This window comes from Balaenoptera musculus, chromosome 4 (genome assembly GCF_009873245.2).
Source record: "Balaenoptera musculus isolate JJ_BM4_2016_0621 chromosome 4, mBalMus1.pri.v3, whole genome shotgun sequence".
In the NCBI taxonomy this organism is placed as follows: domain Eukaryota; kingdom Metazoa; phylum Chordata; class Mammalia; order Artiodactyla; family Balaenopteridae; genus Balaenoptera; species Balaenoptera musculus.
Window position 1 is genome coordinate 126,406,455 of NC_045788.1, and position 12,910 is coordinate 126,419,364.

The 12,910-nt window shown below is 38.2% G+C and overlaps 1 protein-coding gene across 6 annotated transcripts in view; it reads right to left on the reverse strand.

Moving 5' to 3' along the window:
• The window catches only part of LOC118894510 (amyloid beta precursor protein), a 274,401-nt gene that overhangs the window by 216,918 nt on the left and 44,573 nt on the right, over window positions 1-12,910 (reverse strand). For all 6 annotated transcript variants that reach the window (XR_005019715.1, XM_036850818.1, XM_036850816.1 and 3 more), the window contains exon 2: window positions 1,491-1,658. Coding sequence is in view for 5 of the 6 variants with exons in the window: in XM_036850818.1 (XP_036706713.1) it covers window positions 1,491-1,658 (168 nt within the window). In the remaining variant the exon portion in view is untranslated. The remainder of the gene's footprint in view (window positions 1-1,490; window positions 1,659-12,910) is intronic.

Consider the following 12,910-nt stretch of genomic DNA (forward strand, 5'->3'; position numbering starts at 1 on the left):
TCACATCATGGTTCATACTCCTTCAAGACAAAAATTACTTGATATGCAATATATTGTGATAATGCAGATGCTTCTTTGCTTCTCAAAACACAGGAGTTAGAATTTAGATTGTCCTTTCTTATAGTGCTACCAATAAAAAAAAATACATGTGGGCATATATGTATATGTTAAATATATATATATATATATATATACACACACACACACACACAGATATATATTTCATTAAACACTCATTTTGGATCCAACAGGGCTAAAGAAAATTTTCTTGTACATAAAAGATTACAACAAAGGAAATGTTGCCAGGTTATCCGTTGTTTATGTAGGGTAAGAAATTTTGCTTGGCCAAGAGGTATAAGACTAATTCCTTTAAATGTTCTTAAAACACAAAGAGCCACATATTGTAGGAATATATAACTGTCTGGAAATGTGGGACAAAATGCCTTGGACTCCAGTTATTTTAAACCGAATTAATTAAAAAAAAAAAACCCTGTACAATAACAGAAAGAAAACTAGGAGAAATTACACAAAGGCTGAAGATCTCTACAAATGGCAAGGGGGTGATTTCCAGGATCTAAAAGTTATGTTAAAAAAGCAAAGTACAGAACAGTGCTTATTGTAAGCTACCTTTTGTATAAGCAGAAGAAGGAAAAATATAAATTCTCTCTTTTTCAAGAAGGATAAATCAAGAACGATGAAAATATTTTTTCAGAGAGGATGGATGGCAAGTGAGATTTCGGAGTGCAACTTCTTATTTCAATGTTTTAACAATGTAAATGTTTTAGGTTTTCAAATCGTAAAAAGGAGAGAAAAACTAAAAGTAAATATAAACAAATGAACTAAAATATATCAAATTGGTAACATAGAGAAAATTCTAGTCACTTTAATTTTATTTTTTTAAATTTGTTATTGTAGTATAGTTGATTTACAACGTTCTGTTACTTGCTGCTGTACAGCAAGGTGAATCAGTTATACATATACATATATCCACTTTTGTTTAGATTATTTTCCCATACAGGTCATTAGAGAGTATTGAGTAGAGTTCCCTGTGCTATACAGTAGGTTCTTATTAGTTATCTATTTTATATATAGTAGCGTGTATATGTCAATCCCAAACTCCCAATTTCTAGTCACTGTTAAACACAATACTTTGCATTAGCCACAGTGGGATATACTCTCAAGATAAAAGGAAGAGCCAAGGTATCTTAAACTTTACTCAGTTGGGTTTTTTCTCTTTTTTTTTAAAATTAAAGTATATCTGACATACAAGATTATATTTCAGTTGGTTTATTGATGGTTATTATATGACATAATTTTTTAAATATTTATGCGTACTGTAGGGTAAAGCAAGTAAATACATTAATGGTATGGTGAATCATTAGGAACCAAGACGTTCACTGCAAGAGATAAAATACAAACATAAAAGAAATTAAATTAAAAAAATGTGCATGTGATCCAACATGAACCGCTGGCCACCGGCGGAGACTTACTTCTTGGCAGTACTGCAGGATGCCCTCCTTGGGGCCAATGCAGGTCTTAGTCCCCGACGGATCTGACTCCCACTTGCCATTCTGCACGTTCATGTGCATGTTCAGTTTGCCACAGAACATGGCGACTTGCGGTTCTGCAAGCAGGCCAGCGTTGCCATCAGTGGGCACCTGAAAAAACAAGTTTTGGTTAGTTACAAAAATCCATAGCTCTGGGGTGGAGGCTGGGGAGAAGGGCTGTAAAGAGAAACGTGGCCTGGAGCAATGCCAAAAATAGTTCTATTCCTCCTAATTCTCAATTATGAATTCCTTTGGGTTAAGCATTATGGATGCTACAGACATCTCCAACCGCGTGTAATACAGTGTTGTTTTTTTAACATTGAAATGAAGAAATTAGCAGTACTGAGAAGAATTTATTCATTGAAAAGCTTATACATTTCCCCCATGGCAGATTTCATTGACAAGTTTATCCATTTTGCTTACTGCAAGGTCCTGACAATAAAATCAGATGTTTTTCTGAAATAAATAGAATCACTCTGGAGGAAACCATATTCTCATAATAACCTCCAAGTGACTCACACAAAGAACAATGCCAAGTCCCTGCATGGTGACCAGGTCTGTGAGTAAGGCTGTATGTCACCTCCCAGAGCTGAGGGCACGGTGTCAGGGGAGCTTTACTAATTAGCAAGTGACAACTTTATATAACTTTTTGGACTGAAAAATTACTGTAGAATTTACCAAGCACAAACATGAATGAATATGTTGGCCAGTCCATCAGTTTTCTCCAGAACATTCTCTGGTTATCACTCTGTCAGCTCTGAAGAGTACAGTAAGGGTGCTGGTGTCTCATCTCCTCAGCTACGCTGCAAAGAGGTAACAAGTCTCACCCAGGGCCCAGCAGAGCACCTACTGTGTAGCAAGCTCTCAGTAGGTCTTAGCTATGACCACTGAAGGCAACACACCATTTTGCCAAAATAACTTTGAAATGGGTGCCCTTTTGTATTTCCAAACCCTTCTGCCCACCGGTATTACGTTCATATAAATATATACATATTTTTTTGGCCACACGGCACAGCTGTGAAAGAGCCGGCACCACCCGGGCCCTGGGCAGTGAAAGAGCCGAGGCCTAACCACTGGACCACCAGGGAATTCCCCATATAAATATTTTTAAAAAGGAAAATGGAAGTTCTGAAATATCCATAGTACCTCACTTAATAGGTTCTGATAGCTCAAAAAGAAAAAAAAAATCAGCAAAAGATGAAAAATAAATCCACAGGAGTGCAAGCGTTATGTGAAACCAAGGTATCAAAAGACACGGTAGCAAAGTAATCCCTCCCTTGTTAAATCCAGCTTCGGAGGAAATGTGTGAGATCCATGCTAAGAAGAGTTAACTTCCAACAGAAGCCATTCATGCAGTGGTGAACTGGGTGATTCTATAATAACTTGTATCATTTCTAAAAATTGTTCACAGGAGGGAAAAAAAACAACACTAAAATTACACCAAGAGATTTCAGTTAAAGAAATAGCTTCCTGACACTTCCCCCCACAGAAATGCAAAAATAGATCAAACATCTGTCCGTTCTAGTCATCGTCATATATATTTTGTCCATAAATCCATAAGAGGATTTTTGTCCTTTAAAAAAAAATAATCTTGTACTGAACCTAGCTGGGACCTATCACAGACCTGAGTGCAAAAGCTCCTGGCACAATCTCTAAAACCATGTTTCAGGTAACATTTTCTGCATTTCTAGTTCTACTTTATAAGGCATGTTTAGTGAAATTCTATCCCTCTGCTGCCAGATGTAACAAACGGCAGCTGAGGCCACAGTATCGGATCATCAGCAGAATAGCTAGGACCCCTCAACTCCCCAATCTGGGGCCTTGCCCACCACCCGCAATTTCCAAGCCAGAAACTGAGAGGCTCATTCCCCAACAGATACAAAGAAGCAGCCTAAGCAGAATGCTCCATAAACATAAGTTTCACAGCTTTCCTGAGGGAATAAGAGAAAATTCAATGCTTTGATCCTCAAAAATCAGAATATAAATTTTGTCCATTTTACTGAAGTAAGTAGTAAGATAATAACATTGCGAAAAAGTCACATAATGATCAGATACCTATAGATAAGGCCCTGTCTTAGGTGCAATGAAGGACATAAAATACATTTATAATATATAAATAAATATATAAAATTTATTAATGTATTTGTTTATAAAATATAGGCTTTGCCCATGTTTTAAATTCCATTACCAAGGAGTATAAAATCTAATAATGAAATCACCATTGCATTCCCCATGGTACTTTATTCTGCTCAAACTCATTCCTGTCCCAAAGATTTCCAGTCTTAGAATCTTGGGGCCTTACCCCTAACTGAACAGAGGGACTAATGACCCTTTACCACTGTTGGTAACTATCTTGCTGAATAAATTCTACCTCCACCATCTTAACATTTCTCTGTACCTCTAACTCTCCACAGTGTGTTCCGTAGTTACTATCTCCTTGTCATTGCAAAGGCCCTTCATTCCATATCCTCCCCTCAAGGAACAATGAAGTACCAATTTCTCTCCCCCATGGTAGCCAGCTTCCAAGATGACCCCTAATGGTCCCTACTTCCTGGATTCATGCTCTTGTCACGGCCATCCCATAATGTATCAAGGTTTGTCTGTAGCAACAAATAAAATAGGGCAAAAATATGTGTTTTCCAAGGCATGGTCATTAAGGGCACTAGGGTTTCTTCCTTGCTCTCTGGGATCACTTGCTGTGGAGGAGGTCAGCTACCATGTTGTACAGACACTCAAGCAGTGCTGTGGAGAGGCCCATGTGATGAGGAACCAAGGTCTCGTGTCAACAGCAATGTAAGTGATCTGGGAAACATCCTACAGCCTCATCAGCCTTCATCTGACGGCAGCCCTGGCTGACATGACTGAAACCTCAAGAGAGACACTCCCAAATTCCCAACCCACAGAAACTGAGATAGTAAATGTTTATTGTTTTAAACCATTAGGTTTGAGGTAACCTATTACACAGCAGTAGATACCCACTAAGTTCCTCCTTTTCTCCAGCTCCATAATACATCCACAAATAGGCTCTGATCTCCTCCACTGAAAGAAAGCAAATAGACAAAAAATACCTCCTTCCATTCTATTATCCTCTAGAGGAGGGTGTCAGCACATTTTCTATGTAAAAGGCCAGAGAGTAAATATCTTAGGCTTTGTGAACCCTACAGTCTCTTGTAACTAATCAACTCTGTTGCTGCCATGCAAAAGCAGTCTCAGACAATATGTGAAATGGGTGTGGCTACTTTACAGTAATATTTTCTTTACAAAACAGGCAGTAGGCCAGATCTGGCCAGTGGGCCATAGTTTGCCTGCCTCTGCTCTAGAGGAACTGTCATCTTCCCATTACTTCCAACAAATTCTAGCAGGTGGTGATTTAAACACTCACTGATACCACCTTCTTACCTGCTTCTCAGGACCCTTGCAGTTTGGTTTACATTCCTACCATCCGAACAATTTTCTCAAAGGTTACATACAATCTCCTGAGAAAGGAAAGCCTTTTTCTTCAATACCTGTCACTTTTCATTTTCTTTGCCATACATGAATTCTTCCTTGGAAGTCTTTTCCCTTGGCTTCTGTCACAATCAACTACCCTGGCTCTCTTTATTTTCCTGATTATCCCATTACTAACTCAAAATCCTTCAATTCCACAGCATAAGACATTCCTAAAGATTAGGCCATTGCTTCTCTTTTACCTACTTTAAGAAGTCTTGGTGTTTGCACGCTTTCACCTCCTAGCTGCTGAGAGGCAACTCCAATATAACAACAGCAACAATAATAAATGACAGCAGCTAACACTTCTTCATTCAGTAAGTTTGAGTATGTAACACATGCTAGGCACTGATGTATTCGGTTGGCCCAATAGTTTTGGGGACAAAGCAGTAAGTCAGGCAAGTCCTTATTTTGACAATAAGATGACTGATCAGTTTGCTTGGATCTGAGGAGTTTCCAGGATGTGAGACTTCTACTGCTAAAACTGGTAGACCCCCCAGCAAGCTGAGACAACTGGTCACCCTACCTGACAAACACATCAAATGTTTCTCAATTTTTTCCTACCTTGACTTCTTAACATCTTTCTATTTCTTCCATTCTTCACTTTGCTATCCTTCTGTCTTCTTGACTTTACAGTTATTTTGATGCCATCTGTTTGCATGTTTGTATGTTCCAACTACCAAATGGTGGTAATCTTTCTCCCATTCCCTTCAAATGAATTGATTATGGCCCTAGCAAATTACTGGAAAACATCTTTAATTGCCTTATGATCTCTTCCTTCTGACAATGGGCGCTAAGACAAGAAAACAGATGCTTCAGTTCCTTTTGGATTTTCCACCAGATGAGATCTAATATTAACTTAAAAAAATAAGTATGATCATTAACATGACCCGTTTTCTTAGAATGGAGCTGTGTAATAGTTCAAACTTTGATTCCTCAATACTTAGGGTAACTTATTATGCTAGAAATTATAAAATTGGCTGTATGTGTATATCTGTTACATTTGACATTACAAGAGGCCCTTCACAAATAAATACTTAAAATCACAAAGACATGTTTCTTGGGCAAAAATTCTTTCCTGAGCCAACACCAGATCAGAGTAAGGCGCTGGGAGATAACAGATTGAACCAGAAGCTTTTCTATTCTTAATGAAGCCCACCTGCAAAGGATTTCATGTTTTAAGAAACATATCCCTGGCTCAGTTAATTAAAACAAGACAAACAACCCAGGATCCTTACTGGAATCAAATAACCCATTTAAGAAACAAAGCCTAGTTGCTAGAAGCATCCCACTCCCTGGCATTCATCCGGAAGGAAACCATCACCAGCCAAGGTGGTCACATGGAAGATAATACTTAGCCTTCCAAGGGCCCAACAGGTTTACTCAAATCCCTTTTTTCTGAATGAAGCCTCAAAAAATGGCCTAATACATCATACACAAGGTCCTATTCAGGACGTGTTAAAATGGATGCTCTTAAAACTTAAATCTTTCAGTCCTAGAGTAAGTTATTTATAGCCAGTGAAAATGCATACCCTGTCAAAGTTATCCTAAAGATAATTATTCCTAACTTTTAAAATACATTTCTCTTTTTAATAAAAAGAAATATAAAAGCTTTAGTGGATGGGAAATATAACCACTTAAATAACTATTACATTTTAATTTTGTTTTCATCTTAACACTATCTAAGGTAACTTAAGGTTACTTGGCAGAAATCCAAGACAACACCTAAAAGATTGGCACCCTGCTATAAATGGCCATTCACGGTCCCTGCATTTCTGAGAGACTGAAGATGAAGATAGTTCTCGTAACCTGAATGACTTTCCACTGACATCATAAGACCAGAGATGCTTTCCCATGGGAAAACAGTGCTCAGTGACAATGGGCAGAATAACTGGCTGAAACAATGGCACATGCACACACTGCCTCAAAAGCAACAGGCTATTTACAGAATGCTCTGAACTACAGACTCAAACACTACACCTAAAAATGCTGTCAATCTTTTAAAAATAACCATTTGCTGCCAGAAGAATATTTTAGGGTCATACTATATAGACAAGCTACTCAAGTGAAAATGGACTTTCCAAAGGAAGTTAGCTAGAAAATGGCTTTCCAAAAGCTTAAGGGGAAATTAAAATAAACAAATATAAATATATACCTAATCTGGGCCAATCTGCAGAGGTGACCCCGAAACCTACACCTAGAATCAATGCAATTTACAAGCGCAAAAGCAGCTTCTCAAACAAGTTCTCCCCGCTGTCTTTCAAACTGGGTGTTCCCTTTCCCCAAAAAGTTTCTCTTTATTATCATCAAGGAGATCAAAATTCCTTATAGAGCTGGCTTGGCAACATTCCTCCCCACACAGTCCCAACTAAAAGGGAAAGGGAACAAGGAACTCTCTGTTTCACTGGCTGAAAAGTCTTGCTTGGCAAGGAGAAGGCACGGATCCATAGCTCAGTGCATCCGTGGATTTATGTAATTTTAAGGTTTGTGGCTAATGAAAACCATCTTGTTTCTGCATTTAAACGAACTTCTCACTGGTCTGAATAGCTGGCCTCATATAGTCACTTATTTGGTACTATTTAATCAGTTCACAATTTCCTCGGGGTCAGATTCTTGTATCGTGAGTATCTTTTAAAAAGCATACAGTGATGCTATTTCTATCCCAGCTGTGGTTGCCTCACATAAATAATTTCCCCTTAGCCTGGGCATAATATAATTATACCCCACAAAAATGCTTTTAAAACATTCAAATATTCCATTTTCAACGTAATTATCCTGTAGAATCACAATCAAGAAGATTTGAGTGTGAACCCCTTTCAAGGCCAAATAAAGTACCTCACTTAATTCTTAACATAAACAAATTTTCATTCTCAAAAGGAAAAGACGATCTGTAGGGCTTTCCTTTACATGCCAAAGAGCAAAACAAAACAAAACAAAACTTAAGCAGAACCAGAACACCTGCAATTGCCCATTTTATCTCTAACACAGGAAAACTGAAATTAAAATCAGAATCACAGAACTGAAAGAATCTGTAAAATCATCCATCCCAACCCTAAGCAGAAGGAAAAGGCTCTGAAGGATTTGTCCAAGGCCACAGAATTATGAAGAGGCAGAGCTGGGTGTTGGACCTACACCATCAAGGGTTTTGTTGATGTGACCAGGCTGACTCTCAAATTAAAATGGAAAATGGTAATTTTCCAAGGTTTTGCCCCTGTGCGTGTGTGCACGTATTTGTGGTGAGAAAGAATGCAGGAGCTAACCAAAGCATACAGAAACTGAAATGTGATTACCGAAACTGTACACAGCTTCAATTTACCTGTGTCGAGAGGCAGCCGTGTTCCTCACATTCATTAGGTGCTGCACAATTATTTCAGAGCTCGAGTTTCAGGCTAAAAATGATGCGCCACAAAAGTGAGTGAAAAGAGACGGGACTTCCCTGGTCGCGCAGTGGTTAAGAATCCACCTGTCAATGCAGGGGTCACAGGTTCGAGCCCTGGTCCAGGAAGATCCCACATGCCGTGGAGCAACTAAGCCGGTGCGCTACAACTACTGAGCCTGCGCTCTAGAGCCCGTGAGCCACAACTACTGAGCCCGCATGCCACAACTACTAAAAGCCCGCGTGCCTAGAGCCTGTGCTCCGCAACAAAGAGAAGCCACCGCAATGAGAAGCTCGTGCACCGCAACGAAGACCCAACACAGCCAAAAATAAATAAATAAATTGGAAAAAAAAAAAAAAGTGAGTGAAGAGAGTAAACATTCCTTTCAGAGAGCTAATCCACATATTTCACTCCTTGAAATTTGACATTCCTTTGGGGACACTGTTGACCTGGCTTCAAATGACAAGTTATACCTCCTTGATGGATCCATGGCCTCTGTTAATACTGATAAAGCTAATTCTTATAGTGGGACCCCAAAAATGAAGGCCATCCCAGTGGTGTGGTCCACATCACAAATCTAAACCTATACCAGCCTGCACGTAATGTAAACACCTGTCAAGAAATCCTAACAAACCAATCACAGTCCTCCAACTCAGCTTAAGCTAACTTGATTTACCCTAAAAATAGGACCTGCTAGCCTTATAAGGAAATTCCCTTCCCAACCTCCTAGACAGTCATGCCGTTTCAGTGTTGACCCTTCTAAAGCTCTATAAACGCGCTCTTGTCCCAAATCCTATTAGAACAGTGATCCACTGCTTATGAGGCACTGTATTCCCCCAATCCATGGACTGTCTTCCTTTGAATAAAGGACAACAAACTCATTATTATATTGTTTTGGTTTTGTCATTTGACAGTATGAAGCTTTTTTTCTGCTTAAAGGATAGATATTCTAAAGTTGACCCCAAATTTCTTCCAATTCATAACAAAGGCCTGTAAATAAATTCTTGCTGCTGGTGCCCAGTAGAAAATCAGTTCTCCCAATAGAAACCTTTGTTATTCAACACTCGTGGAATTAATTACCAATGTTGAAAGCATGAATTTAGGTAGGCCCAAGAAAGAGTGATGCCCACTGCCTAGAACAGATATAAAACTGGAATTAAAAAAAAACAGAGCCTCATGTATGACAAACTCTTTGCCTATAGTTTTCGATCCAATTAATGCCCACTTAGTCCTAAACAGTAAATCATATATATATACTAGACCATGTATAATTGTGTGTATTGTGCTCTGACATTGGTAACAGTCAAATTCTTTTCAACATCATTTTGATGTTTATCTCTCTAATTCTGTCTTGTAGTTTTACTGGCATGTTTCACATACAAAAACATACAGTATCATGATCTTTATACGATTTTGACTCTCTCAATATTGTTATATCTCATCAGCCTTGATCATGTGAACGTGGAGATCGGAAAAGAGTTAAGGGCAAAGACTGAAGCATCTACTTAGGGCTTTCCCTTCACTATCTCATTTGACTCAGAAGAACCTAGATAATTCACTTCCACATCTACTTAGATAATCAAAAAGGCTCAAAACCTGCCGAAGAGTCTAATCAAGGCTGTTTACTCTAAAACCCATGCTTACTTTTTTTCATACTAAGCCAGGTGGCATTCCTGCTACTAGTTCTCAAGCCTTTTTATTTTCAATTCTTGAATATTATTTTCAAATAACTTTTTCCCCTGATGATAGTAGTATTTTGCAGTTCTTTGTTACTGGTTCTTAAAAAAATTATTTTTAGACCAAGTAAAGGGGAAGCAAATCTAGTTTAAAAAATGTTTAATCTGCATGTCTTAAATTTAAATCCCTAGACGTTAACATCTAGTTACATTTCGTAGCTTCCTCTTTAAGAAACCTCCCCAGAAATGAAAACAAAAAACTTTCTCCTAAATTAGTTCTTTCCTTAAATCAGAAACAGCAAATTGAATTACCAAAGTAGGGGTCCAGAATCTCCAGCATTCCAAATTGTGAACGCATGTTCTTCAAGGCTTACCTTATTTAATCTCTATTTGCTAATTTCTCAACAATGAACATATACCTATATATGCATATCCCTGTATATATACCTACTATATGTGGCCACCTGTATAATATGTAGTGGTGGTGTTAACAGTAATAAACACACACACACACACAGCTTACAGGTAGAGAGCAATTAGAGCAAATCTCAAATGACAGTGCTTTGCTAAAAATCTCACTGTAGATTTACTGCATTTAAGTCATATTGCTAAAAAGCTGAAGGATGTGGAAATTGGGGTCCTCAGGGATGCTGGTTTGAATGGCATTCTTTGTAAGGAAATTTGATGGTAACAACTGAACTATTTTCCAGTATGATTTCCATTAGTTCTGACAGCTAGGGCAGATAAGCTATTATTCAGCACATAATGCAACACAGAAAAATCAAATTCTATTAGTCCTCTCCACTTTAGATACAAGAGACAATTTATACATATTCAGTTTCTTAAGTTTTACTGTTTTCTATCAAATTTGGCCAAGCTTAGCCAAGATCAGCTGACCCATTGGCCTGTGAGCTATAAAAATGATTATTATTTTAAGCCACTAAATTTTGGGGTGGGTTGCAGCTTTGCAGCATTATTTATAGCAAGAGAAACTAATACAGGCACGTATTTGCCAGGAATAAGTAAAGTACTAAGTGATAGAATCAGGGCTCAAAATTATTTCAGAAGGTAAAAATTCAAGTTGAATTTTTAAAGGATACACAAGATCCTATATTTTGCTTGAAATAATTCTTTGAAGTAGTACAGGACAGGAAAGGCATAGCTGTGTAGCTGCTTCATAAGAAAAAGTTCCAAAGGTTTTAAGAGATGAAAATAAAAGAAAAAAAGAAAAAAAAGCTAATGCAGTCTCATGCTTTACAAATACAGGGCCCTAAATATCATGGGAAATCTTGCTGTGTTAAATCACATCTAGAATGATGTACTCATATTTTTAGATAAACATTAAAAAATTAAAGAAAGGTTACCTGGAGGGATACAAAAATTTTATCAGAAGACTCTAAGGAACATAGGAAAGAATAAGGGTGGAAGAAGACATTAGAAGGAAATTCACAAGGAAGAAGCTATAAACAGGAAACCAGTGATGAACAGTTGTTGGGAAGGAGCAACCTCATCAAGGAGGCACTTACTAAATGGATGGATAGCCAGCCATCAGGGTTTCAGGAGGGGTCACCTGCTCAACTGGGTTGGGACGTAGATGAGGTTAACAGTTTCCAAAAGTCTTTAAGCAGTAAGATCTTGTGCTCAAATCATATTTTGTGTGAAACCCTCACAGCTGGGTTCTCCTCTCAGAACCGGGATGTCAACCCCACCCAGCTTATTGAGGCACTGGTCTCCCAGAAAATCTGCTTTTCTACTTTTTCTATTGTTAGCCTATGGGTCTTATTACTTAGTTCTCAAGAAAAAGGTTATACAGTCCCTCAGTACCCAGAGGGGATTTGCTCCAGGCCCTCCCTCCCAGCTCCAGGCCCTCCCTCCCAGCCCCCCGCCCTCCGTGCCTCCCTACCAAAATCCCCAGATGCTCAAGTACCTTAAACAAAACGAAGTGGTACACAGCACGCATTCCTTGGAGGCCAAACCTGGATACCCAGGGCTGACTCTACTGCCGAGCACCCTGAACTTGTACTGTCCAGCGAGGGTGGGCACTAGCTAGTTCAACTGAGGAACTGAATTGTTCGCTTGAGTTCATTGTAATTAATGTAAATTTAAATTAAAAAACCGATTACTCATTCCTATTAATGAAAAACTTTAAAGCACGTTGATAACAACTTGGGTAAGCAAATCTACTTTCTGACTGTAAATTTTATACACTCTATCAAATTTTTCCAATGAAAATCTCCAGTTGAGATTTTGATGACTTAGTATGAAAGATACGTTTTAAAATACCTCATTATTATAAGCTGAAATGGTAATCGGGTAAAATAAAATATTACAACTAATTTTATTTTTACATTTTAAAATGTGGCTCTTAGAAACATTTTAATGATATATGGGGCTTGCATTATATTTCTACTGGACTGTCAGACATAAGGCAGCACAAAATTTACAACACAATAATAAATTACGTTCATGTCAACATATTACCCATTTGTCTTTCATTAATCTCACTGCACATTTATCACTTCCTCTCAGCCTTTTATAGTAAACTCTTGGAAAGTACGGGCTTCAATTAGTTCAACTAGCACAAACCAGCACATTGATATTCAGAAATCTAACAAATATTTGCTATTTCATGTATTCAGTGAGGTAGGGATCAGGTAAGAAAACGGCTCAGCTAGGGCATGGTGAGCCATACTCTCTTGGTTTTATTTCCTAGAACTGGAAACGAAGGTCTGAGTTGGGGGGAAATAAGATGGTGCTCCAAACACATGCACTGAAGCTTTTAGGAAGACGGCAATCGACTGCTATTTTTAAATTTGACTGATTT